This window comes from Rhincodon typus, chromosome 42 (genome assembly GCF_021869965.1).
Source record: "Rhincodon typus isolate 14 chromosome 42, sRhiTyp1.1, whole genome shotgun sequence".
NCBI lineage: Eukaryota > Metazoa > Chordata > Chondrichthyes > Orectolobiformes > Rhincodontidae > Rhincodon > Rhincodon typus.
Window position 1 is genome coordinate 5,779,099 of NC_063373.1, and position 27,752 is coordinate 5,806,850.

The 27,752-nt window shown below is 47.3% G+C and overlaps 2 protein-coding genes across 3 annotated transcripts; one reads left to right on the forward strand and one right to left on the reverse strand.

The window, feature by feature from the left end:
- Positions 1 to 496: 496 nt before the first annotated feature.
- Positions 497 to 27,752, forward strand: LOC109923483 (zinc finger protein 271-like). The gene is made up of 4 exons (XM_048619103.1): positions 497 to 545; positions 2,806 to 3,607; positions 21,507 to 21,603; positions 26,489 to 27,752. The coding sequence occupies exons 1-4, from the start codon at positions 506 to 508 to the stop codon at positions 27,635 to 27,637; spliced, it is 2,088 nt and encodes a 695-aa protein (XP_048475060.1). The 5' UTR covers positions 497 to 505; the 3' UTR covers positions 27,638 to 27,752.
- LOC109926484 (gastrula zinc finger protein XlCGF17.1-like) lies at positions 14,202 to 19,249 on the reverse strand. Of its 2 annotated transcripts, none has more exons than XM_048619238.1 (2): positions 19,163 to 19,249; positions 14,202 to 16,073 (listed from the first exon to the last, which is right to left on the reverse strand). In XM_048619238.1, the coding sequence occupies exon 2, from the start codon at positions 15,969 to 15,971 to the stop codon at positions 14,883 to 14,885; it is 1,089 nt and encodes a 362-aa protein (XP_048475195.1). In that variant the 5' UTR covers positions 15,972 to 16,073; positions 19,163 to 19,249; the 3' UTR covers positions 14,202 to 14,882. The 2 variants fall into 2 exon arrangements, with proteins under 2 accessions (XP_048475195.1, XP_048475196.1); XM_048619239.1 differs by having other exon boundaries at positions 14,840 to 16,073; positions 19,149 to 19,249.

Sequence of the window (27,752 nt, forward strand, 5' to 3'; positions counted from 1 at the left end):
GTCAGCCTTCCTGCTCCTATGATGCTGCTTGGCCTGCTGTGTTCATCCAGCTCTACACCTTGTTATCTCAGATTCTCCAGCATCTGCAGTTCCTACTATCTCTGAAACAGTGTGTTATTTGCCAGTTTTAACATTGCTCGCTTTCCCCTATCCTGCCCTGAACAGTCCTTTGTTGCAACGTGTTCCCGCAATTGTTAGCAGACTAGCCCCACCCCTTTCACTCCAATTGGTTGGGTCTTCAGCCACTCATTACCTCTTTTCGTTCCGATTGGTTGAAGCGTCAGCCGCTTATCATTTCTTTCGCTCTGATTGGTTGGAGGACCAACCTCGCATTGACACGGATTGATTGGAGGATCACCAGCTGCCATTTAGTCCTCCAGGCCCGCCCCCTCCTGCTCTCATTGGTTGGAGACCCACCACCCCTGACGCCGTCCTTCAGGCCCGCCCCTTTCCCTCTATTGGTCTAGTGGATGGCGTCTTACCGGACGCATGCGCGTTGCCGGTCATGGCCGCGAGTGAAGTTTGTTCGTTCGGATCCGCAGGCGGTAAGTGAACGGGGAGGGGGGAAACGGGATCTTCCTGAGGTGAAGTAGGAGGAGAGAGAGAGGGGTGGAAGGTTTCATAAATACTCCAGTACGCGTCCCAAACTCAAAATACGCGAGGACCGATCTCTTTTGTTTGCGACGAGTGTTCGCACTAGCAGCTGCGAGGGCTTTTGTCCATCTTGAGGCCTGGGCGCCATCTTTAATAACGGCGACGGCGTGAGGCGGTGCGCACGTGCAGCCGTCAGCAGCCGCGCCGGCATGTTTCGAGTGCGCAGGCGCAATTTCCGTGTTGCCGGCGCCTTTCCGATTGTGCATGCGTGGCCGCCAGCAGCGCAATGGAAGATGGTTGTGGTTTTGTTGGAGGTCAGTCAATGCCCCCGAGATTTTTGTTGTCATTGTCCCTCTAACGGTATAGGAGCAGAAGTAGGACATTCAGCCCATTGACTCCCCTCTGCCATTCAATGCAATCATGATGCACTCAGCTGGAGTTTAGAGGAATGAGAGGAGACCTTATTGGAACATAGGGGAACCTTGACAGGGAGGGTGTGGAGAGGTTGTTTCTCCTTGTGGGAGAGTCGAGGACCGGAGGGCATCATCTCAGAGTGAGGGGTTGCGCATTGAAGACAGAGATGAGGAATTTGTATCAACTATAACAACGGATTTTTAAAATTCAGTTTATTAATTTATGGGATGAGGGCGTAACTGGCGAGGCAGCATTTATTGCCCATCCCTAATTGCCCAGAGGGTTAAGAGTCAACCACATTGCTGTGGGTCTAGAGTCGCATGTAGGCCAGACCAGGTAAGGATGGCAGTTCCCTTCCCTAAAGGACATTAGTGAACCAAATGGGTTTTTCTCCCTATAGCTCAAACCCCCAACCCCGGCAATGCCTTCGTCAATCTTTTTCTGCACCTTTTCAAGTTTAACGTCTTTCTTACAGCAGGGAGACCAGAAATTGAACACAGTATTCCAAAATTGGCCTCACCAATGTCCTATACAGCCACAACATGACCTCTGGATTCACATATGACATTGTGCCTGTGAGTAGTCTGGTTTGGTTGATGGGGAGAAAGATGGAAATGGTGCCTGGCAAGAGGACCTTGTAGCAGGACCTGAAGACAATGGTTTCAAATGGCTCAGAATGTAGCTGGAATAAATTTCTGCTCACGTAGTCCTGCATGTCCGATAGATCAGGACTGTGTGGGACATGAAGAATGGTGCACACGTTAACCGGTTACCTTTTTCTTTCTAAATGGTGGAGGTTGAGGGTTTTGAAGATTCTGTTGAGCTAAGGTATATAACATCCCTTTCCTTCATCCTGTGACTCAACCATATCTCTCTCCTTTCTCTTTTCCTCTTTCTGTTTCCTTCCCTCTTCCTTTCTGTCTCTCTTTCTGTCTGTTCTTTCTGAATGTCATGTTGAGGTTGTTCAGGCCTCTTCTGGAGTACTGTGTCCAGTTCTGGTCACCCTGTAATAGGAAGGATATTATTTAGCTGGAGAGGGTTCAGAAAGAGATTTACCAAGATGTTGCCGGGTATGGAAAGTTTGCGTGATAAGGAGAGGCAGGGACTTTTTTCACTGGCACACAGGAGGTTGAGGGGTGACTTTGTAGAGGTTTATAAATTCATGAGAGGTATAGATACTGTGAATGGCAGGTGTCTTTTCCCTAGGGTGGGGATTTCAAGACTTTGGGTCACATTTTTAAGTTGAGAGAAGAAAGATTTTTTAAAAAAAGACACGAGTGGCACTCCTTTTACACAGAGGTTGGTTCATGTGTGGAATGAACTTCCAGAGGAAGTGGTGGATTCGGATCCAGTTATACCACTTAAAAGACATTTAGATAAGTACATGAATATGAAATGTTTGGAGTGATACGGACCAAGCTCAGGCAGCTGGGACTAGCTTAACTTGGGATTATGGTTGGCTTGGACCAAAGGGTCAGTTTCTGTGCTGTGTGACTCTCTCACTCTCTGTCTCTCTTTCCTTTTCTCTATCTTTCTTTCTCTCTTCACGTATCTACATTTCTCCTCCTACAGATGCCTCTGTCCTGTGTAGGCCCAGTCTAGGTGGTAGGTTCCCACCCCTGACAAACATTAGTGAACAAGTTGTGTTTCTATGATAGTCCAGCACCTTTCATTGTCACTGCTTTCAAGTCCCCAGGCCCACAAATTAATCAGGTTCAATCAGCTCGATTTAACAACCTCCTTTCATCTTTTAGTCGGTTGTCTCTCACTCCCTTTTTATTTCTGTTTCAAAACAAGTTCGCAGCGTACTGTATGAGAACGGGAGAGAATTCAGCAGGGGAGAAACTGAAAACAAACATCTGAGGGAGTTGCTCGAACCCGACCATCATCGGATTTTCAACATGGAAGGAGAAAGTGCTGTTTGCAGTGGAGAGAAACCGTACACTTGCCCCACGTGTGGACAAGGCTTCAGCCAGTCCTCAGGTCTGTCTAAACACAAGCGCAGGCACACTGGGGAGAAATCCTGGAAATGCGGGGACTGTGGGAAGGGATTCAATTACCCGTTCGAGCTGGAAATTCACCGGCGCAGTCACACCGGGGAGAGGCCGTTCGCCTGTTCCGAGTGCGGGATGGGATTCTTTACCTCGTCCAACCTGCTGAAACACCAGAGAATCCACACCGGGGCCAGGCCATTCACCTGCTCCGAGTGCGGGAAGGGGTTCTCTACCTCATCCCACCTCCTGAAACACCAGCGAACACACACCGGGGAGAGGCCGTTCACCTGCTCCGAATGCGGGAAGGGATTCACTCAGTCGTCCACCCTGCTCACTCACCAGCGAGTCCATACCGGGGAGAGGCCATTTACATGCCCAGACTGTGGGAAACATTACAAAAGCTCCTGGGAACTGACGTCTCATCAACGTGTGCACACTGACGAGAGACCATTCACGTGTTGTCACTGTGGGACTGGGTTCAGGCGGTCCTCCGAACTCACTGTCCACCAGCGAATTCACACTGGGGAGAGGCCGTTCACCTGCACTGAGTGTGGGAAGGGGTTCACCCGTTCCTCCCACCTACTAACACACCAGCAGGTTCACAAGTGACTGCAGCAATGGGGCTCTTCTGTTAATCACATTCGGGACCGAACCTTGTTCACTGGGGTCTGTTTCTGCTTGCGTTTCAGCCCAGTTATAGAAATTGGCATTCTGGATAAACGTCAAACAGATGAGCTCTGTGGGCAAATGGAGTGTGTTGAGTCTTTTTAATATTTCTTAAAACAGATTAGTTTCCCAGATGAAGTTACTTCCAAATGGCTCTCTTTCCTGACTGCTACATCCCAACAACGTGAAGGAATCTCTCACAGAGATTCTATGGCACTGTGATCTTATGTCTCAACTGCTTCCCTCCTACTCATCCACTGGACGAAAATATCTCTAAACATTCCCCTTTGATTGATCTGCAATCGCTCATCTTTCTCTAGTTGTTCCTTGTCCCTATAACGCCCCTGTCGGGGGATGGCCTAGTGGGTATTATCGCTGGACTGTTAATCCAGAATCCCTGGTGATGTTCTGGGAACCTGGATTCAAATTTTGTCACTGCAGATGGTGAAATTTGAATTCAATAAAAATCTGAAATTAAAAGTCTAATGACCACAAAACCATTATCAATTGTTGGAAAAACTCATCTGGTTCACTCATGCCCTTTAGGGAAGGAAACTGCCATCCTTACCTGGTCTGGCCTACATGTGACTCCAGGCCCACAGCAATGTGGTTGACTCTTAACTGCCCTCTGGGCAATTAGGGATGGGGCAATGAATGCTGGCCTGGCCAGCGACGCCCTCATCCCGTGAATGAATAATAAGAAAAGTCACCTCAGTGCTTTTTTTGTACCATGAGAACCACCTCCTCCTTCCAGTCTATTCCCTCTAAACCGTCAACTACTTAATCATATTGTTAATGTTCCTTCTTCTCAGGTGCCAGCATCAGAACAGCATATAAGCCAGGAGCTGGCCAATCCACGAGTGGAGGCATCACCCCAGCATGGAGCTGGGATTTCTGAACCAGATCTGCTCCCACCTCTGTAACATCTCCTGTCTCCTCTTCATCAGTCAACTTGCTCCTGAAACTCTTTCCTGCTCCCTTTGAGCCTCCTCCTCATATTTCATAGAGTCATACAGCATGGAAAGAGACCCTCTGGTCCAACCAATCGTGCCAAGCATAATTCCAAACTCAACTAGTCCCACCTGCCTGCTCCTGGCCCATATCCCTCCAAACCTTTCCTGCTCATTTACTTATCCAAGTGTCTTTTAAACGTTGCAAATGTGCCCACATCCGCCACTTCCTCAGGAAGTTCATTCCACAGGAGAACCACCCTGTGTGTAAAAAACAAAAAAAATCTGGTATAAATCTGGAACACTGGTGTATTTTTTGTGCTCCTCATTATTTCATGGCTTGAAAACAGTCACTGAAAGGTACTTTGAACTGGATTGCTCTCTTAACCATTTCAGGGTCATCAATGTTGCAGTGAACCATGACTCACATGTTAGAGGTCACAAGTAAAAATTTCTTTACCTGAAGGGCATGTGTGATTCAGGTGGTTTTTCATGACAACTGATGGTGGTTTCATGGTCACCGTTTCTTTTCGATTTGATTTATTGTAGTCATGTGTATCTAAGTACAGGGAGCAGCACAGGCAGATCATAGCAAACATGGGCATACAGATCATAGGGTACTTAGACAGAGCGAGGCATACAGGTTACACTACACAGGAGGTGTGCAAAGCAAGATCAACATTATTTGAAGTTAAATAGTCTACTCATCAGTCGAATAACGGCAGGGAAGAAGTTGTTCTTGAACCTGTTGGTGCATGTGTTCAGGCTTCTGTATCTTCTGCCTGAGGGAAGAGTTTGGAGGAGGGCAGTTCTGAGATTAACTTTCAAGTCCAGATGTATCTTCTGCCAGTCCATGTTGGGATTTGAAGCCACATTTTCCAGAATACTCTCCTGTATTAATAGTCCCAGTGGGTTTAGCACTACATTACTATTTCCTTGAGTTTAAAAGTCAGAGCAGCGCCTCCTGCTCGGTCCTCCAACCCGCTCCCTCATTGACTCTGATTGGCTGGAGGAGATGCTGCACCCACTTGGTCCTCCAGTCCCGCCCCTTCTTATTGGTCAGCAGCCTTCTGTAACCACTCCTATGGGATAGCTCGAGCATGGACAGTAGCCCAGGGTCTGGAGCATGCGCAGTGTCAGGGGATGCCTTATGAACAGACACAATGTGGGGAGATGGGTTTGGACTTGGACTTGTAAGTTCTTCCTGGGAACAGACCCCAAGGGAATGGCCTGTAACCTGGAGCACCAACTAGAGGACGAGTTATAACAAAGGTTGGGGATTGGGGAAAACAATGAATAAGAGATTTGTCTTTGGGAGAAATTCAGTGAAGCTCTGATAGAGTCATACAGCACAGAAACAAACCCTTCAGTCCAACCAATCCATGCTGACGATGTTCCGAAACTAAACTAGTCCCACCTGTCGGTGGTTGGCCCATATCCCTCCAAACCTTTTCAATTCATGAACTTATCCAAATGTCTTTTAAATGTTTTAACTCCACCCATATCCACCACTTCCTCTGGAAGTTCATTCCACATACGAACCACTGTCTCTGTAAAAAAAAAAATTGCCCCTCATGTCCTTTCCAAAACTTTCTCCTCTCACCTTAAAAAGTTTTGAACTCCCTCCACCTGAGGGAAAAGACTTTTGTCACTCACTTTATCCACGCCCCTCATTATTTTATAAACCCTTATAAGGTCACACCTCAACCTCCTACGCTCCAGTGGAAAAAGACCCAACCTGTCCTTATAATCCAAACCCTCCATTCCTGGCAACATCCTGGTTACTCGAGATGTTTGAAGCTGCTGCTAAAGGCAGGGCAGTTAGAGAAAGTCAAGGAAATAAGGCAGAGTGACCATCGATCAGGAGTACAGTGAAAAGTGTACAAATTCTACAGCGATCTTACAATACAAAGCCAGAATTTATTTTCAAAAAGAGAATAAAATAAACATCCAAAAGAAAACGAAAATGTCCAGAGATCCTCAGCATAATTTTTTTTCAATGTGTGTTTTTATCTATGTGTGTGCCTGTGTTTGTCTGTCTGTGTATGTGTCCGAGTGTCTGTATGTATCTATCTATATGTATGTACATTTGTGTTTGTGTATGCCGTGGGAGATACTTTGACTGCAAGGTTGAATGAATGAAAGTGTTAATGACTCTCTCTCACGTACTCTCTCGGTGAATAAAATGATGCAACACCACCATCTACTGGTGAATCTATGCTACTGTACAAATGGCAGATTTTGAAAAGTCATCAAAATGTCATTTCTTGAGGAAATTTCTTGACCATTTCTGAAAAAGGGTCTAGGCCCAAAACGTCAGCCTTCCTGCTCCTCTGATGCTGCTTGGCCTGCTGTGTTCATCCAGCTCCACACCTTGTTATCTCTGTCATTTCTTGAGGATTTTTTTTGGTTTTCAGAGGTCCAATTTCATTCTCTCTAACTCCTTTATTTGGCAATGCCCTCAGCAAGTATAGTGCCTTCTAAACATGAGTTAACTTGTTATGTTAGTCAGCCAGATCCTCTATCCATGTTAATATTAACTCCAAACACCAGGGGCTCTGATCTTACTAGGTTGATTGATGTGTGTAACCTTATCAGACACCTGTTGGAAACCCAAACATGACATCCTGCTCTCTTTTATCTTGTTGTCTCCTCAAAGAATTCCACTAAATTTGTCAAAGTTGGAAGTCACACAACACCGGCTTATTTGGAATTACAAGCTTTCAGAGCCTCAGTCCTTCGTCAGGTGAAGTGGAGGGAAGCGCACTTCCCTTCACTTCAGCTGAAGAAGGAGTGAGGCTCCGAAAGCTTGTAATTCCAAATAAACCTGTTGGATTATAATCTAGTGTCATGTGACTTCTGACTTTGTCCACCTCAGTCCAACATTAGCACTTCCACATCATGACTAAAATTGTCAGACATGATTTCCCCTTTACATTGAATTACGCCCTTTCTAATAGAGTCTGATACTTTTCCAATAGAGTCTGATACTTTCTCATTGACCAATGTTAAGCTAACTGGCCTAGAGTTACCTGTTCTTTGTCTCCCTCCCTTTTTCAATAAAGGTCTGTGTAAAAAAACAAATGTGCCCCCATGTCTTTTTTTAAATCTTTCTCCTTTCACCTTAAAAATATGCCCCTCTAGTCTTGAAATTCCCCCACTCTAGGGAAAAGACACCTAGCATTCACCTTATCTACACCCCTCGTGATTTTATCAACCTCTATAAGGTCGCCCCTCAGCCTCCTATGCTCCAGTGAAAAAAGTCCCAGCCTCTTCTTATAACTCAAACCCTCCATTCCCGGCAATATCCCAGTAAATCTCTTCTGAACCCTCTCCAGCTTCATAATATCCTCCCTATAACAGTGCAACCAGAACTTTTAACCAAAAACTGAGAGTCTGACTTTGGTGGTGGGTTCGTTGTTGGAAGTGATTCTGAAAGATAGGATTTATGTGCATTTGGAGAGGCAAGGGAATGATTAGGGATAGTCAGCATCGTTTTGTGCGAGGGGAATCATGTCTCACAATCTTGACTGAGTTTTTTGAGGAAGTAACCAAGAAGATGGATGAGGGCACAGTAGTAGACATTTAGTTGGACTTTAGTAAAACCTATTTCAGTCCTGCGTCACACCGACGAGCTCACATGGACACGATGCCCCTCAGCTGATGTGCTACCTGTGGAATGAGGTTCAGGCATTCAAGGCAACCTTGCAAAACAGCAATGAGATCCTTACTGGGGAGAGACAGATTGCCTGCTCCATGTGCGGAAAGGGATTCACTCAGATGTCTGACCTCATGTCACAACAGTCAGTTCACTGAAACGATGGCTTTCAACTGCACAGCATGTGGCATGTGTCCTAGAGCCCAGAGGAAGTGGTGGATGTGGGTACAGTTACAAGATTTAAAAGACGTTTGGATAAGTAGACGAATAGGAAATGTTTGGAGCGACATGGTCTAGGACCAGGCAGGTGGGACTAGTTTAGTTCGGGATCACGAACTGGTTGGACCAAAGGGTCTGTTTCTGTACTGTATGACTCTATGGATGCCTCCTCCTCTGCTGGCCCATTCCACAGGATATCTCTGATGCAAAAAAAAACTCACAATTTATCAAGAACAAAGGTACTGTAGGAGATTGCACTCACTGCAGGGACATCATTCGTGGTCAATGGAAAGGCCTTCACTGGGGTCATGTTGAAAAGACTTCATCTATTTGCAGACCAAGTGTATCCAGAAATGCAGATTGACAGGGAACATGATCTTCTCCATGCACCAGCTACAAGAGAGGTGTAGGGAACAGGACTTGCCTCTTTAGCTCAGTAGATCTGAAAAAAAAGTTCTCGACTACAACAAGTTGAAAAAAAATTCACCAAAACCTCTCAGTTTCATCCGACCTTTTATGTAACGATGCACCCTGTGCTGTACAACCTGACAGCACCATATCAGACAATTTCAGGATGAGGAATAGATAGAAACAGATGTCTGCACCAAATTCAACACTCCATGATGATCTCTGATAACTGTGAATGATGATAACTTCTTTCAGTGAGAGAGAACGGGGAGGTGTGATGTTGAACGACGAGATGAGAAATGAGCCCGGTGCTTTTAAAGTTCAAAAAGAGATTGTACCACATCACTGCATCCCAAATATTTCCTGCTGTGAGCCTGTTTTAAGCGTTTGTGTGACTCCAAGCTAAAGTTCTGCGAGGTGAGAATCAGAGTTGTTAAGAGGAAGGGTGGGAGGTGTAGAAGCATCCTGGCTGCTAAAACACAGATAGATCGCTAACTTGGCAAAGCAGCAAGGGACGCTGGGTACATTGGCCAAGTAAAATGCTGAACTTCCAAAACCTACACACCAGAAATATTGCAAACACGGCAGCCAGGTGCCAATAACATTAGCATAATGTAAAAGCAACAGTTATTCTGGACAAACATACCCCCAACAACTTATTCACCATACAGAGAAGGGCCCAGACAGAAAGGCACCAGGGCCTGCTACACAAATAAACAAACAGTAGCAAGCCATTCAAATGACTGACAATGTTTCAAACTATTAAATGTATCTCCCTGATTGGCCAGAACTATAGAAAATTCCAGAAAAACCATCAAAAAAAGGTACAAAAGGAAGGGTTCACCTGAAGACTGCTCCCTTGAACCTTCTGGAGGCCTTATGAGGAGACCAGCTGACCATCCAGAGAGAGACAGAGGAGGAGAGAGCAGCTTCTCAGAGACAGAACACTTGATTGAGTTGGTTGAAGAAGTAACAAAGAGGATTGATGAGGACAGAGCGGTGGATGTGATCTATATGGACTTCAGTAAGACATTCAGCGAGGTTCTTCATGGTAGACTGGTTAGCAAGGAATATCAGATGGAATATGGGGAGAACCAGCCATTTGAATACAGAACTGGCTCAAAGGTAGAAGACAGAGGGTGGTGGTGGAGAGTTGCTTTTCAGACTGGAGGCCTGCCACTAGTGGTGTGCCACAAGGATCGGTGCTGGCTCCATTGCTTTTCATCATTTATATAAATGATTTGGATGTGAGCATAGGAGGTATGTTTAGTAAGTTTGCACATGATACCAAAATTGGAGGTATAGTGGACAGTGGAGAAGGTTACCTCAGAGTACAATGGGACATTGGTCAGATAGGCCAATTAGCCAAGGTGTGGCAGATGGAGTTTAATTTCGATAAAGGTGAGGTGCTGCATTTTGGAAAGGCAAATCAGGGCAGTTCTTATACAATTAATTGTAAGGGACTGGGGAGGGTTGCTGAACAAAGAGACCTTGGAGTGCAGGTTCATTGTTCCTTGAAAGTGAAGTCACAAGTAGACAGGATAGTGAAGAAGGCATTTGGGACGCTTGCCTTTATCGGTCAGTGCATTGAGTGTAGGAGTTGGGAGGTCATGTTGTGACTGTACAGGACATTGGTTAGGCTACTTTTGGAATTCTGTGCACAATTCTGGTCTCCCTGCTATGTTGTGAAAATTGAAAGGGTTCAGAAAAGATTTACAAGGATGTTGCCAGGGTTGGAGGGTTTGAGTTGTAAGGAAGAGGCGTAATAGGCTGGGCTATTTTCTCTGGAGCATCGGAAGCTGAGGAGTGACCTTATAGAAGTTTGTAAAATCATGAGGGGCACAGATAGGGTAAATACACAAGGTCTTTTTCCTAGGGTGGGGAAATATAAAACTAGAGGACATAGTTTTAAGGTGAGAGGGGAAAGATTTAAAAGGGACCTAAGGGGCAACTTTTTCATGCAGATGCTGGTGCATGTATGGAACGAGCTGCCAGAGGAAGTGGTGGAGGCTGGTACAATGACTACATTTGAAAGGCATGTGGATGGGGACATGAATAGGAAGGGTTTAGAGGAATATGGGCCAAATGCTGGCAAATGGGACTGGATTAATTTAGGATATCTGGCCAGAATAGACGAGTTGGACCAAAGAATCTATTTCCATGCTGTACATCTCTATTACTCTATGAAAGAGTTAACGTTTTGGGTCAAGTTCTGAGGAAGAGTCACTGGATCTTAACTCTGATTTCTCTCCACAGATGTTGACAGACCTGCTGCACTTTTCCAGCAACTTCTGTTTTTGTTTTGGTATGATGGACATAATTAGTGAATGACTATAATGTAACAGGAACCTGAATACTGATAATACTACAGCTCCGATTATTACCGGAAAGAATTCTGATATGTTTGATGTATGAGATTCCTGATTATTGGTGGAATTGGCAACATGTTTCTAATACAACGGGAGCTGTCCAAATAATTAGATCCTGTAATGTAAATAACCTCCATTATTATAGAAATAATCAGTGTTCGATTCCTTTAAAGGTCCTAACTATTGCTGTAGCTGAATATTAATGTGATCATGTCCTGAATCTTAAAGTAACAGGACTCTGACCGTGAATGTAATCTTCCAGTAAAATGGCAGTGGAGTAAGGCTTCTGAGCTCATACACTCTGTCCGCTTTACTTTTTGTTTCTTTTCTATTTTTTTTCTCTCTTCTCGCTTTTTTGTTTTTTTATTTTTGTTACTTAGCTCAGTTGTGTTGGCAGCACGGTGAAGGAGACCCGTGCCTGACCACCAGGCCTATGATGGAGCACTGAACAGGGAGGACTGTAAAGTCTGACGTGTTCTTTATTCTTTCATTTCTCTGCCTTTCTGTTCTACGTTTTGGCTCATTTTTCTGTGTTTTAAGACGGCACTGGAGAGTGGCGACACTATACGATACCTTTCACTGTATTTTGCAACAAGATACACGCGACAACAAATAAACAAAATCATAGCAGACTATTAATGTAGTTGGACGAGTTGAATCCCTTCCCGCAGTCGCCACGTCTCCACGGTTACTTCCCCAGGGTGACAAGAGCTTGTGTCTCACAGAGACAGCAGCTGGAGGTTTGTCCGAGGCGACGTGGGAAGGGGCAGGGAGTGGGAATTCCGTGGATTTCTCTTTAAAAGGGCCAAGGCGGACTGGATGATCTCCACTTCGCGCTGCACTGCGATCAGATTCGAGGGTAGTTGAACAAGACATCGCAGAACCGCAGGACAGAATCACTGAGCGAAAGAGGTAGCTCTGCTGGTGCGTGCACTTTGTGGAGTCTTACTTTATACAAAATGACCACCGTGAAACAGCAGCAACTTTTTATTCGCAAATGAAGTTGAATGAAACGTCTCAAGGTGTTTCAGGAAGTGATGTCTGACACTGATTGACGTCAGGCGGTGGAAAAGGGGGAGGGGCCAAAATCTTGAGAAGGGTCTCGGCCCGAAACGTCAGCCTCTCTGCTCCTATGATGCTGCTTGGCCCTGCTGTGTTCGTCCAGCTCTACACCGTGTTATTCTCAGATTCTCCAGCATCTGCAGTTCCTGCTATCTCTGGCCCAAAATCTTGATGGGGAGGTCGTTTTTAGTAAGTGCTATGAAGCACGAGCAGTGTGCCTAGCGCTGCAGCCCCAACAGGAACGTCTACCTGCTCCCCATCTGTATTATGTAAGATTTGAGCCTCTTCACAGCACTGCTGGTTTATTAACAGGAGACGGAAAGGACTGGGAGGCTGTGAGTGACCGAGGGAGTAAGGACATTGCTGGAAATTATAAGGAGAGACTGGATAGGCTGGGGCTTTTTTTTCACTGGAATATAGGAGGTTGAGGGGTGACCTTACAAAAGTTTATAAAATCATGAGTGGCACAGACAAGGTGAATGGCAGATGTGTTTTCCGTGGGGGCATATTTTTAAGGTGAGAGGAGAAATTTTCAAAAAAAGACGTGAGCATATAGAGTGGCTTCTGTGTGGAACGAACTTCCAGAGGAAATGGTGGGTGTAGGTACAGTTACAATGTTTAAAAGGCATTTGGATAAGTCCATGAATAAGAAATGTTTTGAAAGATATGGGCCAAGCGCAGGCAGGTGGGACTAGCCTAGTTTGGGATCATGGTTGACATGGACTAGTTGGATCAAAGGGTCTGTTTCCATGCTTTATGACTCAATCAGGAGAAAGGCAGAGGAGTCATCGAGCGATTTAAGGAAGGAATTTCAGAGGTTCACCCCCCCAGGAATGTTCCCCCGAGGATGAGTTAATAAAATCAAGGATTCAAAGGTGGGAGATGAAGGAACAAGCTAAGGGACTCCACAATGAATGGTAGGACACTAGGAAGCTCAGAGGGATCTTCAGGTGCTTGTCCACAGAGCACGATCCCTGAAGGTGGCAGGACTTAGGGTGGGGGAGGAGGAAAACGGGCCCCTTGCACTTATCAGTCATGGCGTAGATTATAAGAGCAGGGAGGACATGTTGGACCTATACAGGCCTGTGACCAGCGGTTTTCCACAGGGATCAGCACTGGGTCCATTTTTCTTTGTCATTTGTAAAAATGAATTAAATGGGAATATAGGAAGCACAGTTACAAAGTTTGCAGATGACACCAAAATTGGTAGTATAGTGGACAGCGAAGAAAGTTATCTAAGATTGCAAAGGGATCTTGATTAATTGGGTCAATGGGCTGAGGAGTGGCAGATGAGTTTAATTTGTACAAATGCGAGGTATTGCATTTTTGGTAAAACATACAACAGCAGGACTTACACAATTAATGGCAGTGCCCTGGGTAGTGTTGTAGAACACAGAGACTGAAGGGTTCAGGGATATAATTCTTTGAAGTTTGCATCACATGTAGACTGGGTAGTTAAGAAGGCATTTAGCATGTTGGCCTTCATCGCTCACACCTTTGAGTATAGGAGTTGGGCCATTACATTGAGGTTGTACAACACATTGGTGAGGCCTCTTCTGGAGCGCTATCTGCAGTTCTGGTCGCTCTGTTATAGGAAAGGTCTTATTAAGCTGGAGAAGGTTCAGAAGAGATTTACCAGGATGTGGCCAGGAATGGAGGGCTTGAGTTATAAGGAAAGGCTGGATAGGCTGGGACTTTTTCCACTGGAGCATAGGAGGTTGAGGAGTGACCTTATAGAGGTTTATAAAATCATGAGGAGCATAGATAAGGTGAATGGCATGTGTCTTTTTCCTAGGGTGGAGGATTTCAAGGCTAGGGGACATAGTTTTACGGTGAGAGGAGAAAGATTTAAAAAAAGAAACGATGCTTTTTTTTTAACACAAGCGTGTGATTCATGTGTGGAATGAACTTCCAGAGGAAGTGGTGGATGTGGGTACAGTTACAATGTTTAAAAGACATTTCGATAAGTACATGAACAAGAAATGTTTGGAGGGATGTGGGCCAAGCGCAGGCAGGTGCGAGTAGTTTGACTTGGGATTATGGTCAGCATGGACTGGTTGGACCGAAGGGTGTGTTTCTGTGTTGTATAACTATGACTGAACTGAGACCCTATGTTCAGTGTGTGTGTGTGTGTGTGTGTGTGTGTGTGCGTGTGCGTGTGCGTGGGGTGGAGGGGGAATGGGGATGGGGTTGGGGATGGGGGTCACCACTCTACAGCACGAGAGCATTGGTGTTTGGTGAATCAAAGGGGGGCAATGGCTTAGTGGTATTATCACTAGACTATTAATCCAGAGACCTAGGTAATGAGTCCCAGGTTTGAATCCCACTACGGGTGTGTGAATCCATTGTCAATTGTTGGAAAAACCCATGTGGTTCACTAATATCCCTAAGGGAAGGAAACTGCTGTCCTTACGTGGTCTGGCCTACACATGACTGTAGACCCACAGCAATGTGGTTGACTTTTAACTGCCCTCTGGGATGGGCAATAAATGCTGCCTAGCCAGCCATGCCCTCATCCTGTGAAGGAATAATTTTTTAAAAAAAAAAGTCAAGACGATGATCTGAATTTAGTCCCACAGTCGGAGCACCTCAACAGTCTCTCCTCAGACTGAATGCTTCGGGATGTGAGTCCCCAGGGGTTTTTGGAGACGGTCCAGCACTCTGGGCACTTGAACGGTCTCTCCGCGGTGTGAACTCTCCGGTGCCTCAGTAGGGCGGATGAACGAATGAACCTCTTCCCGCACTCGGTGCAGGAGAAGGGCCTCTCCCCGGTGTGAATGCGCTGGTGCTCAGTGAGTGCCGACGACCACCTGAACCCAGTCCCGCAGCGGGAGCACCGGAACGGCCTCTCCTTGGTGTGGATCCGCTGGTGGGACATCAGCTCCCCAGAACTTTTAAAGCACTTCCTGCAGTCCGGGCACTTGAAAGGTCTCTCATTCGTGTGAACACGTCGGTGGGTCATCAGATCGCAGGAACTTATGAAGGACTTCCTGCAGTCCGAACATTTGAAAGGTCTCTCCCCAGTGTGAACATGTCGATGACGTGTCAGTTCCCTGGACCTTTTAAAGCACTTCCCGCAGTGCGGGCACTTGAAAGATCTCTCGTCCGTGTGAACACGTTGGTGGGACATCAGTTCCCCAGAACTTTTAAAGCACTTCCCACAGTGTGAGCATTTGAAAGGCCTCTCTTCAGAGTGAACACGTCGATGGGATGCCAGATCGGTGGAACTTATAAAGCACTTCCCGCAGTCCGGGCATTTAAAAGGTCTCTCGTCGGTGTGAACACGTTGATGGCGCATCAGCTCCCCGGAACTTCTGTAGCACTTCCCGCAATCTGGGCATTTAAAAGGCCTCTCCTCGGTGTGGACCCGCTGGTGTACGTGCAGAGCGGATGGCCGGGCGAATCCCTTCCCACACTCGGAACAGGTGAAAAGTGTCTCCTCGGTGTCACCATGCCTATGAGTTCCCAGCTTTGTCGATGACCTGAATCCTTTCCCACTATCTTCACATTTCCATGGTTTTCCCTCGACTTGACTGAGCTTGTGTCTGTTGAGGCCAGGTGATTGACTGAAAACTCGCCCACACACAGAGTACAGGTATGGCTGCTCTGCAGAGTGAACGGTGCTTTTGACGTCCATGTTCAAAATCTCACGACATTCAAGTCAGTTGGGCAGTTCTGTTGGATCCTGACGATATGTTTATTTTCAGTCTCCTGACCGCAAATCCTCCCTTCTAAAGACCTGTGAAATTGATTTGAAATGGAAAACAGGGAGTGAGAGTAGTCCTGTAAAGATTCAAAGGCAAGTTGTGAAATCAAGCTAAACAAAAATTGGAGGCATAGCAAACAGTAAAGAAGGTTACCTCTGAGTATAAGGGGTCCTTGAACAGATGGGCCGATGGACTAAGGAGTGGCAGATGGAGTTTAATTTAGATAAGTGTGAGGTGCTGCATTTTGGAAAGGCAAATCAGGGCAAGACTTATACACTTAATGGTAAGGTCCTGAGGAAAGTTGCTGAACAAAGAGACCATAGTTACTTGAAGATGAATCATAGGTAGACAGGAAAGTGAAGAAGGTGTTTGGCCAATTACCTTTATTAGTCAGTGCATCGAGTATAAGAGTTGCAATATCATGTTGCTACTGTACAGGACATTGGTTAGGCCAATTTTGGAATACTGCATTCAATTCTGGTCTCCCTGCTATAAGAAAGATGTTGTTAAACTTAAAAGGGTTCAGAAAAGATTTACAAGGATATTGCCACGTTTGGAGTGTTCGAGCAATAGGGAGACGCTGAATAGGCTGAGGCTATTTCCCCAGAGCGTTGGATGCTGAGGGGTGACCTTTATAGAGGTTTGTAAAATCACGAGGGGCATTGATAGGGTGAATAATCAAGGTCTTTTTCCCAGGATATGGGAGTACAAAACTAGAGGGTATAAGTTTAAGGTGAAAGGGGAAAGATTTAAAAGGGACATAAGGGGCAACTTTTCACGCAGAGGGTGGCGCATGTATTGACTGAGCTGCCAGAGGAAGTGGTAGAGGCTGGTAGAATGACAACATTTAAAAGGCATCTGGATGGGTACATGAATAGGAAGGGTTTAGAGGGATATGGGCCAAATGCTGGCAAATGGGACTTGACAAATTTAGGATATCTGGTCGGCATGGACAAGTTGGGCCAAAGGGTCTGTTTCTGTGCTGTATGACTCTATGAATCTGGTAATTTGTGGGGTTGCCACCAGGAAAGGTTAAAAATGAAAATTGTTGGATTATTGTAGAGATCAAACAGTTTCACTCATGTCCATCAGGGAAGGGAACTTGACACCTGGTTTGGACCTACACAGAACTGCGGTCTTTACGGGAGAAGGGACAGAGGTGATGAAAGAGACACAAAGAAAGAAAAGAGGGTAGAGAGAAATTGAGAATCTGGGGCTCAGCAGGGCAGAGAGAGAGAGAGAAAGGATCACAGAGTAAAGAGGGTAGCCAGGGTGAGAGAGGGTATGGTAGGGTTGAGAAACAGTTGAGTGGGTATTGAGTGGATGTGGAGAGGTGGGCGAAGACAGGAGAGAGTCAGGCAAAGGAGAGGTAAGATTGTGAGGGGTGAGGCAATAGCGACAGTGAAGCAAGAGATGGAGACATAAGGTGAGAGATAAGGGGTAACTGACAAAGGTGGGGGGGGGCAAGGAAGTGAGAGGACAAAGGAGAGAGGCAGGCAAGAGAAAGAGTGAAACACAAGAGCAAGAGTTTGAGTTGGGGCAGGGAAGAGAGCGAGAGAGGTTACGATAAAGACAAGGAACAGGAGAGATTGGGACAAGAGAAAGCCAGCACAGGAGAAGGGGTAGATGGAGAGTGCGTGATACCAAGCGACCATGAGAGAGAGAGGGGGGAGCAAAATGGAGAGGAAGCAAAGAGAGGGAAGGGAAAGAGTGAGAGAGTGCATGTGTATTGGGGAGGGAAAAGAGAGAAGGGAGGGAACATATGAATGAGGTGCAGGATCAGGCTACTTGGTCCCTCAGTCTGTCATCAGAGTGAACAGGTTGATTTAACATCAGTTCTGTGAGACTTTTACAACAGTTCCCACAAATTTAAAAGGTCTCTCATCAATATGAACTTGCTGGTGTCTTGGCAGGTCGGATAACTGAACGAATCCCTCCCACACAGATAACAAGTGAATGCTTGTTCCTGATATGACTGTGTCAATGACATTCCACCTCATCTGAGAAATTGAATTCTTCCCACAATCCTGACATTTCCATGGTGTCTCTCCAGTGTGGATGTGCTTTTTTTCAACAGGCCACCTATCAGCTGAAGCTTCTTCAACACACACAACACGTATATGATTTCTCACCACTTTGAATGGTGTTTTTTCCTTCTAAGGCCTTATTCTGGGGTATTCTTTGTTCCTTTAGATATCACCTTAAACTTCACAATACATTGACAATTATCATCAAACATGATATTGACCACACCCATTCAAGCTGCTTTTGTTGTTCCAGCTTTTTTTAAAAAACACAAGGCCTCAAATTGTTTACCTTATGAGTTTTCAATAGCACCGCTCCTTAAAAACAAAACAGTCCAAAATAACCTCTTAAAGCCACAGTATCGTCACAAGATTGACACTTGACCTACCTAATTTGCAAGAACTAGGTTGAAAAGTACCCTCTTCTTTCATTGGACATAAACTTACCACTGTAGAATTTTTTTTGTCTACATACATTCTCGGGACTATTGTCTTTTACTCCACTGCTATTGCACTACAATTTCATGTAGTGGTCAGGTGGCTGGTTTGTGGTGTACAGCATCAACTGCGCAAGTCAGATTCCATGCACCGGCTGACGTCATCGTGCAGGTTTCGTCTTCTCAAACCCACCTCTCGCCTGAGGTGTGGTGGTCCCCAGGTTCAATCCACCGCCCATTCACTCCCTCTAATGAGACTGCAGTGCTCTGCAACTATGGCAACCTCACTTTTGCAATTGGGTTCCTAATTTTATTGATTGGCCCGCTTCCCCCACCGCCAAAAAATTGCGTAATCGCCAGATCATAGCGGGACAGAAATGGTCGTGCAGTAATGGCAGTGTCTTTACCCACCATTCCGCACGGTGAAGAATGTCCCCTATCCAGGTCACAGGCGAGCGGTGCGCATGCGCAATGCCACGCCGTTGCTGGAGCATGCGCAGTGACAGTGACCACCAGGGTCAGAGACAGTAGGAACTGCAGATAGAGAACGCTGTTTTTTATCGTCTCCTGCAGGTGGTGAGGATGCGGGACCGCGGAGGGAGCGCTGGAGCCGGCGGGGGGACCGGGATGGATTATAAACACTTACTAAACACTTCTAACCTCGATTAATAACCTGAAACTGCCCCATTTGTGACCCCGGGGCCTTTGCCCGGGATCAGCTTCGGCAGAACGGCCGCCATGTTGGATCCGCTGGGAGCAGTGCGCATGCGTGACAACCAGGATAGGGCAGAGCTTCCAGGGCGTCTGATTTACCTCTCCACTGGGTCCTAGCGCCCGGGACAATATCGGCTTCGTTTCATATCGTCATGGAATCCCTACAGTGTGGAATCAGGCCATTCGGCCCAACAAGTCCACACCGCCCCTCCAAAGAGCATCCCACCCACACCCATTCCCCGACCACTGCATCTCCTATGTCTAACCCACCTAGCCTAAACATCCCTGGACACTATGGGCAATTTAGCTTGGCCAATCCATCCCAACCTGCACATCTTTGGACTGTGGGAGGAAACCCATGCAGACACAGGGAGAATGTGCAAACTCCACACAGACGGTTGCCCAAGGGTGAAATATAGAGTCATAGCTCTGTGCAGCATGGAAACAGAACCTTCGGTCCAACCTGTCCATGCCAAATAGATATCCTAAATTAATCCAGTCCCGTTTGCCAGCATGTGGCCCATATCCCTCTAAACCCTTTAAATGTTGTAATTGTACCAGCCTCCATCACTTTCTCTAGCAGCTCTTTCCATACACACACCACCCCCTGCGTGAAAAAGTTACCCCTCAGTTGCATTTCTCGAGGGGAGCCTTTGAATTGCTTCCTTTGTCCTCTCATCCGAGGGCCTTCCTTGAGCTGGGTGAGAGAGATTTGCTTTCAAAGTCGGACATCCCAGGCACATGGCTGGCCTAGCAGAGTTGGTTTCGGATGATCGTGGCCTTGTTGCTGGCGCTTTTGGCTCCTTCGAGGGTGCTAATGTTTGCATGCCTTTCCTTCCAGCTGATGCGGAGAATCTGTCTGAAACAGCATTGATAGTTCTTCTCAAGGGCCTTGGGGTGTCATGTATATGTAGTTCCAACTCCTATAGGAGGTGCTGAACACTTTAGCCCCACGTTCCTAATCTTTGACTGCCCAACATGGAGAAGGGTGGGTTCACAAACTCCGACTTGGTACAGCAGAGTGCAGCACACGTGATAGACCATGTTTGTAACCTAGTGAGGAATGGATGGAGATTTAAAGTCCCCACCCTTCCACGTTTATCTCCACAGTAAATACTGACGAGAAATGTTCATTTAGGATCTCACCCATCTGCTGTTGATCCACACAGAGACAGCCTCATTAATGTTTAAGGAGCCCTATTATCTCCCTAGTTACTCTTTTGCCTCATAATATACTTGTAGAATCTCTTTGGATTCTCTTTACCTTATCTGATAAAGATCTCTCATGCCCCCTTTTTGCCCTTGTGATTTCTTTCTTAAGTATTCTCCTCCACCCGCTACACTCCTCAAGGGATTCACTCAATCCCAGCTGCCTATACCTACCATATGCCTGTTTTGTCATTTGACTCAACATCTCTAGCCATCCAGCGTTTCCTACTCCTGCTAGCCTTGCCTTTCACACTAACTGGAACATGCTAGCCCTGAACTCTCGTTATCTCACTTTTGAAAGCTTCCCACTTGCTAGATGTCCCTTTACCTGCAAACAGCCTCTGCCATTCAACTTTTATAAGTTCCTGTCTAATACCATCAAAATTTAGAACTTTAATTTATGGACCAGACCTATCCTTTTCCATAACTATTTTAAAACTAACGGAATTATGATCAGTGGTTCCCCCACTAACACCTCAGTCACTTGCCCTACCTTATTTCCCAAGAGGAGGTCACATTTTGCCCCTTCTCTAGTAGGGCCATCTACATATTGATTGACTGTATGACGCTACCATTGATTAAGACCATGGCTAGATTAAAATTCTGCCTTAAATGTATTAAATGACCACTGCTCTCTGTGGGAGAGACTTCCAAAGATTAATGAACCTCTGAGAGAAGAAATTTCTCCTCATCTCAATCTTAAGTGGGAGGCCTCTTTATTTAGATACTGTGCCTGGATACCTGTCAATCCCCTCAGATTCACACACATTTCAGGATAATCACCTCACATTCTTCTAAACTCCAAAGAGTTTAGAAAGTTTGTTGACTGGACAAAGCCCTTCATTCCAAGAATGAATCTTAATTGAACTGTTTCCAGTACTGCTTAAGTAATCTCAAACCAGGAAACAGGAGAGAGAATGTTGTGAATTTCTACCCTAAACTGGCAGTGATGCATTTTGCAAAGTCGTTTCACACAGCATGCGAAGTAGAGGATCTCCTCACAGCAAACTCAAACCAAGAGAAACGTTTGTCTCTTCTGATTTTTTAACCTTGACTGAAACTTTGCAAATTCCTTTTGCAGGGAACTAGACATTTCTCTGACTGCTGTACTCCTGACATCGTTCCAACTACAGGCACCAACAGGAGATTTGAAATTTGGAAATGAAATTATTTCAGAGGTGAGTATTAGGGAACATTCTTCTGCAGTTTAGAGTTTTGTGATCTGTGTTCTAGTTTTGTGACTTGGAGTTGGCGAAGCTCCTGTGCTGGGGATCTGGTCCACACCCATCCTGTGCTCTGTTTCATCTCAGTCCTCCGTGATCACCTCTCTGCTGCTCTCTAATTTCCTCTGCCTTTGATAAAGTTTGATATTTTACTGTAACTTCTGCCACCGCATCTAAATGAAGCTTCCAACTGGAGTTGTGCTGCTTCTTAAGTGTTTATATGAGCAATTGCCATCGCAAGACATGCAAGGCTGTCGGCTAAGTGCAGGTAAATGGGATTTGAAATGTTAGGTGCTTGTACAGAGTCAGTGGGCCGAAGGGCAGTAGGCCTCGGTGTTGATTTTCCAGCTGCAGTCTTCCCATGGTCAATGTTATGGGGCAGGCCAAGCCCCTTCAAAATATTTAAGAAGGTAGCTTAGACCCCTAACTTTTTCTTATTTTAAAGGCAAATGTGAAGTTCCACATGCAATTTGACTGGTCAAATTGGAAAACTTAACAGAATAACAGAGTGATTGATTGATTAATTGTAAAGGGTCATAGGTGTAAAGGGAGTACAGTAGGGGGCTGAGGATGCATCCTTGGGGAGCTCTAGTGTTGAGTGTTATTGTGGAGGAGGTGCAGTTACCTATCCTCTCTGATTGCGGCCTGTGGGTCAGAAAGCTGAGGATCCAGTTGCAGAGGGCGGAGCGAGACCAAGGTTACAGAGTTTTGAGATCAATCCAGAGGGGATAATGGTGTTGAAAGTGGAGCTGTAATCACGGAGCAGGAGTCTGACACAGGCGTCTTTGATGTCCAGATGTTCCAGGGATGAGTGCAAGGCTAGGGATATAGCATCCTCTGTGGACCTGTTACGTCGGTAGGCAAATCGTAAGGGCTCGAGGCGGGCTGGGAGACTGGAGTTGATGTGGGCCGTGACCAACCTCTTGAAGCACTTCACGATTATCGAGGTCAGAGCCACTGGGCGGTAGTCATTAAGGCACACTGCATGTGCTTTCTTGGATACAGGGATGATGGTGGTCTTCTTGAAGCAGGTGGGGACTTTGGCTTGTAGGAGGGAGAGGTTGAAGATGACGGTGAATACTTCCGCCTGTTGGTCCACACAGGATCTGAGTGCTCAGCTGGGGACACCGTCTGGACCCATCACTTTCCTTGGGTTGACTCCCAGGAAGACTGATCTGACATCTGAAGCAGCGATGGAGGGAACAGGCGTGTCTGGGGTACAGCACCTATTACTAATTAGCTGTTCCATTAGCAGTAACATCTCCTAAACACATCCCTTGCCAAAAAGGCAAATTCAGAAAAATAGATTTGTCTCACAGGCAATCCAGCAGCAGAGAGAACCCCAGCTTCTAGCTGTAACCGAGAGAGAGAAAAGGTAGCTTCTCCTTCTTCAAAACTCCAGCAACTTCTGCTCTGTTGAGACTCCAACAACAACTGCTTAAAACTAAGCCTAAAAATCAAAAAAAAACTAGGAATCCTGGTCTGTGAGAGCTGGCCACACCCAGCCAGGCTGCTTCTATTGTTCCAATTTTAAAAAAAAAACCCAAGGCCTCATAAGCTGTTTACTTTACTGGCTTCCTAAGTAAGTAGCTGACCACCTCAGTCTTAAAGTCTCTCTTTAAAAAAAAACAGGACAAAATACCCTCTTAAAGGCACAGTGTCGTGACACGAGGAATTGCTTTTTCCTGCATTCGAGAGAGTTTCTCTTCCACCTCCGAGCAGGAAAGAACACTGAAGCCTAATTGTAATTAATTCTGCACATGTCGAAATGTCGACTCTCTTGTCGCTTTCTGGTTGGCAGTCTAAGGTGCTCAGTGTCCCCACAGCTTGCTCTTTTCATTTCAGATGCCCAGCGACCACTGTATTTGGCTTTCGTTCTCTTACTGTTCACAGATCTAAACCCAGATGGATTGATTAAGAAACTGATTTGTATCATGGTGTGGGTTTGTTACAGAAGTTGGTCCCTGGTTCAGATTCTCGTATCTGTCGCCGTCGAGTGATTGCACTACAGAGGGGGGCCATTTATAAGATACATGGAGCAGAATTAAGCCAGTCGGCCCATCAAGTCTGCTCCACCATTCGATCATGGCGGATGTGTTTCCCAACACCATTCTGTCTTCTCCCCATAACTCTTGATCCCCTTACCAATCAAGAACCTCATCCATCTCTGTCTTAAATACACTCAATGACATGGCCTCCACACTGCAGCAATGAGTTCCACAGATTCACCACCCTCTGGCAGTAGAAATTCCTCCTCATCTCAGTTGTCCCTTCACTCTGAGGCTGTGCCCTCGGTCTCTCTTACTGGTGGAAACATCTTCTCCACATCCACTCTATCCAGGGCGAGAGGTTTCGATCAAGACCCCGCTTCATCCTTCTAAACTCCGTCCAGTACAAGCCCCGAGTCCTCAACTGCTCCTCATATGACAAGCCTAGGATCGTTCTTGTGAATCTCCTCTGGACACCTTCCAAGGCCAGCACATCCTTCCTTAGATACAGAGCCCAAAACTGCTGCTCACAATATTCCAAATGCTGTTGTTTCGCCGTTGACTCTCTGCAAATGCAAACCAGCTGGTCCCCAACCAGCACCTCCCTCCCTCCCCCCACCCCCCAATTTCTTTTCACCTTTAGGTGTCCAACTTTGTATCCGTCTATGCTGGAATGGAGATGGAGGAGGAATTACTGGGTTTATCCTAAGTCCTTTGTGACCCAGTCAGGCCCAGGTATTTCCAATCCACAAACGTCAAAAGGGGCGCTCAGTTTGCTAATCAGATACTCTCCACACAATGTAATTTTAGACACAAGTACTTAGAGTCATACTGCACGGAAACAGACCCTTCAGTGTCACCAGTCCACGCCGACCATAATCCCCAAACTAAACCAGTCCTACCTGCCTGCCTGCTGCTGGGCCCATATCCCTCCAAACCTTTCCTATCCATGTACTTGTCCAAATGCTTTTAAACGTTGTAATTATACCTGCATCCGCCACTTCCTCTGGCCGTTCATTTCACACTCGAACAACTTTCTGTGTAAAAAAGAAATTGCCCCTCATCTCTTTCGTAAATCTTTCTCCTCTCACCTTAAAAATATGCCCCTAGTTTTGAAAAGACCCTGGCTATTCACCTTATCTGTGCCCCTCATGATTTTATTAACATCTATAAGGTCACCCCTCCTATGCTCCCGAGAAAAAAGTCCCAGCCTCTCCTTATTACTCAAACCCTCCATGCCCAGCAACATCCTGGTAAGTCTCTTCTGAACCCTCTCCAGCTTAATAATATCCTTCCTATAGTAGGACAACCAGAACTGGGTACAGTACTCCAGAAGAGGCCTCACCAATGTCATGTACAACCTCAACATAACGTCCCAACTCCTAAACTCAAAAGGTCTGATCAACAAAGGCAAGCCTTCTAATCATCTTCTTAATCCCCCCCCCCCCCCCCCCCCCCCCCGTCTATATGTGATGCAAACTTCAAACGATTATGTACCTGAACCCCTAGGTCTCTCTATTCTACAGCACTACTCTCTGCAGATCCTGTTACTCTGTTGTACATTTTTGGGGTGAAACATGACTCCAGGGTTGTGAACAGTCACATTGAGCAGGAGAGAGTGGCCAGGGAGAAGGATGCAGTCAGTTCTTCAGGATTGGAGATAGGACTGAAGGTATGTCGGATCTGTTCTTTATCCCAATATTGAATCAGAAGAATTTTCTGGGTATGAGTCCAGTCAGGATGGAGTGTGATGGGGTGGTGGTGGGGGCGGGGTGGGGGGGTTGGTGGGAGCGGTGTGGGACATCAGAGCCTATGGTGTTCACATATTCCTGCTCCCCAATCCCTCTCAGAGCTCGATGTTGAGGGTGTGGAAATTTTGGCGTTGATTGTCGGTACGGACCCTGACTCCTCATTGCAACTGTTTCTCCCACCTCTGTCTTGCATCTCTCTCTCTCTTCCTCCCCTCTCTCCCTTCTTCCCTCATCTCTCTGTCTTTCTCTCCCTCCCCTCCCTCTCTCTTTCTCTCCCTCTCCACTGTCACACTCCGCCCTTTTCCCTCCCTCCCCCTTCCTCTTTCCCTCCCTCTCCTCTCTCCTTCCCTTCTCTATTTTCCTCATTCCCCTCCCTGTTCTCTCTCTCTCTTTCCCTTCCTCCTCTATCTCTCTTATTCCCCCTCTTTCTTTCCCTCTCCTTCCTTCCCCTCTCTCTTTCCCTCCCTCCCCTCACCATCTTTCTCTCTTTCTCTTCCTCCCCTCTCCATCTCCTTCCCTCTTTCCCCCATTCCCTCCCTCCTCCCGCTCATTCCCTACCTCCCCTCCCTGCCTTCTCCTCTCTCACCTCTCTCCATTCCAGCCCTCTCCCTCTCTCCCTCTTCCCCCCCCCCCCCCATCTCTCTGTCTCCTCCTTCCTCCCCTGCGTCTCACCTCGCCATCTCTCTCTCTCTGTCGGCTTCCCTCTTTCACCGCTCCATCTCTCCCCTCCCCTTGTCTCGCTAGCTTCCCCCGCCTCCTCCTTCCATCCCAAACTCTTTTCTCCCTCCGACTCTCACTGTCCCCTCATCTCTCCTACGCCCTCACCCCTCTTTCTCTCTATGATCTTGCCTGCTCACTGTCTCCCACAGATTCTTGCCTAGGTGTAGCAGGTTCCCTGACCTGATGGACATCAGATGAGTTGATACAACAATCAGGCTGGGGTTTTTTTTTTACAAGTCACATCCTGTTTGCCTCACTCACTGTCCTCCGGTCTGACATCAACTCCACAGGCAGTGAGAAGTGATGGGGGGGACGATGGTGGTGGTTTGGATTTGCAAGTTGGGAGCCTCGGATGGAAACACCGGCGTCAGGATCTGACGGGGTCGCTCGGTTGAAGGTCACCGGGCTTTGAGCATGGAGCTGGAGAGCACGTCGGTGCAGAAACCGCACGCGTGCTGTGTGTGCGGGCGAGGCTTCAGGCGATCGTCCGACCTGTCCCGGCACCGGCGCGGTCACACCGGCGACAGGCCGTTCCCTTGCTCCCAGTGCGGCAAGGGCTTCGCTCGCTCGTCCACCTTGCTCAGGCACCAGCAGGTTCACACCGAGGAGAGACCCTTCCGGTGCCCGGACTGCGGCAAACGCTTCAAGAGCGGCGGGGACCTGGCCTCCCACCAGCGCCTCCACTCGGACCGGAGGCCTTTCCCGTGCCCGGATTGCGGGAAGGCCTACAGGAGTTCCAGCAATCTCCGGTCCCACCGGCGCGTCCACCGAGAGGCCAGGCCGTTCGGTTGCCCGGACTGCGGCAAACGCTTCAAGAGCGGCAGCAACTTGACGGCCCACAGGCAGGTCCACACCGACCGGAGGCCTTTCCCATGCCCGGATTGCCTGAAGAGCTTCAAAGGTCCCGGGGAGCTGAGCCGCCACCAGTTGGTCCACACCCAGGACAGGCCTTACCCCTGCCCCGAATGCGGGAAGAGCTACAAAAGCACCGGGAACCTCTTGGCCCACCGTAGGCTTCACACCGACGAGAGGCCCTTCCGCTGCCCGGAGTGCGGCGGAGCCTTCAGAAGCTCTGGGGAGCTCACGTCCCATCGATGCACCCACACCGAGGAGAGGCCCTTCCGCTGCCCCGAATGCGGGAAGAGCTACAAAAGCACCGGGAACCTGATGTCCCACCGGCGCTCACACACGCAGGAGAGGCCCTTCCAGTGCGCCGGCTGCGGGAAACGCTTCAAGAGCTCCGGGGAGCTGGTTTCCCACCGGCGGGTCCACACCGACGACAGGCCCTTCCAATGCACCGACTGCGGCAAGAGCTTCAAGAGCTCCGGCGAGCTGATCCTCCACCAGCGGGTCCACACCGACGAGAGGCCGTTCCGGTGCTCCCGCTGCGGCGCCGGCTTCAGGCAGTCGTCTCATCTGACCACCCACCAGCGGGTTCACACCGGGGAGAGGCCGTTCACCTGCGCCAAGTGCGGGAAGGGCTTCACCCGGACCTGTTACCTCCTGACACACCAGCGGGTCCACAAGTGACCTGCCAGGGTCGGGGTCTGGCTGTTAATCGCACCCACAACACAACCGCTGCCTCCTGGGGGTCTTTCCCCCACTGTTGTTTGTGACCCTCCCCCAGCTCGGTTTTCAACGTTAA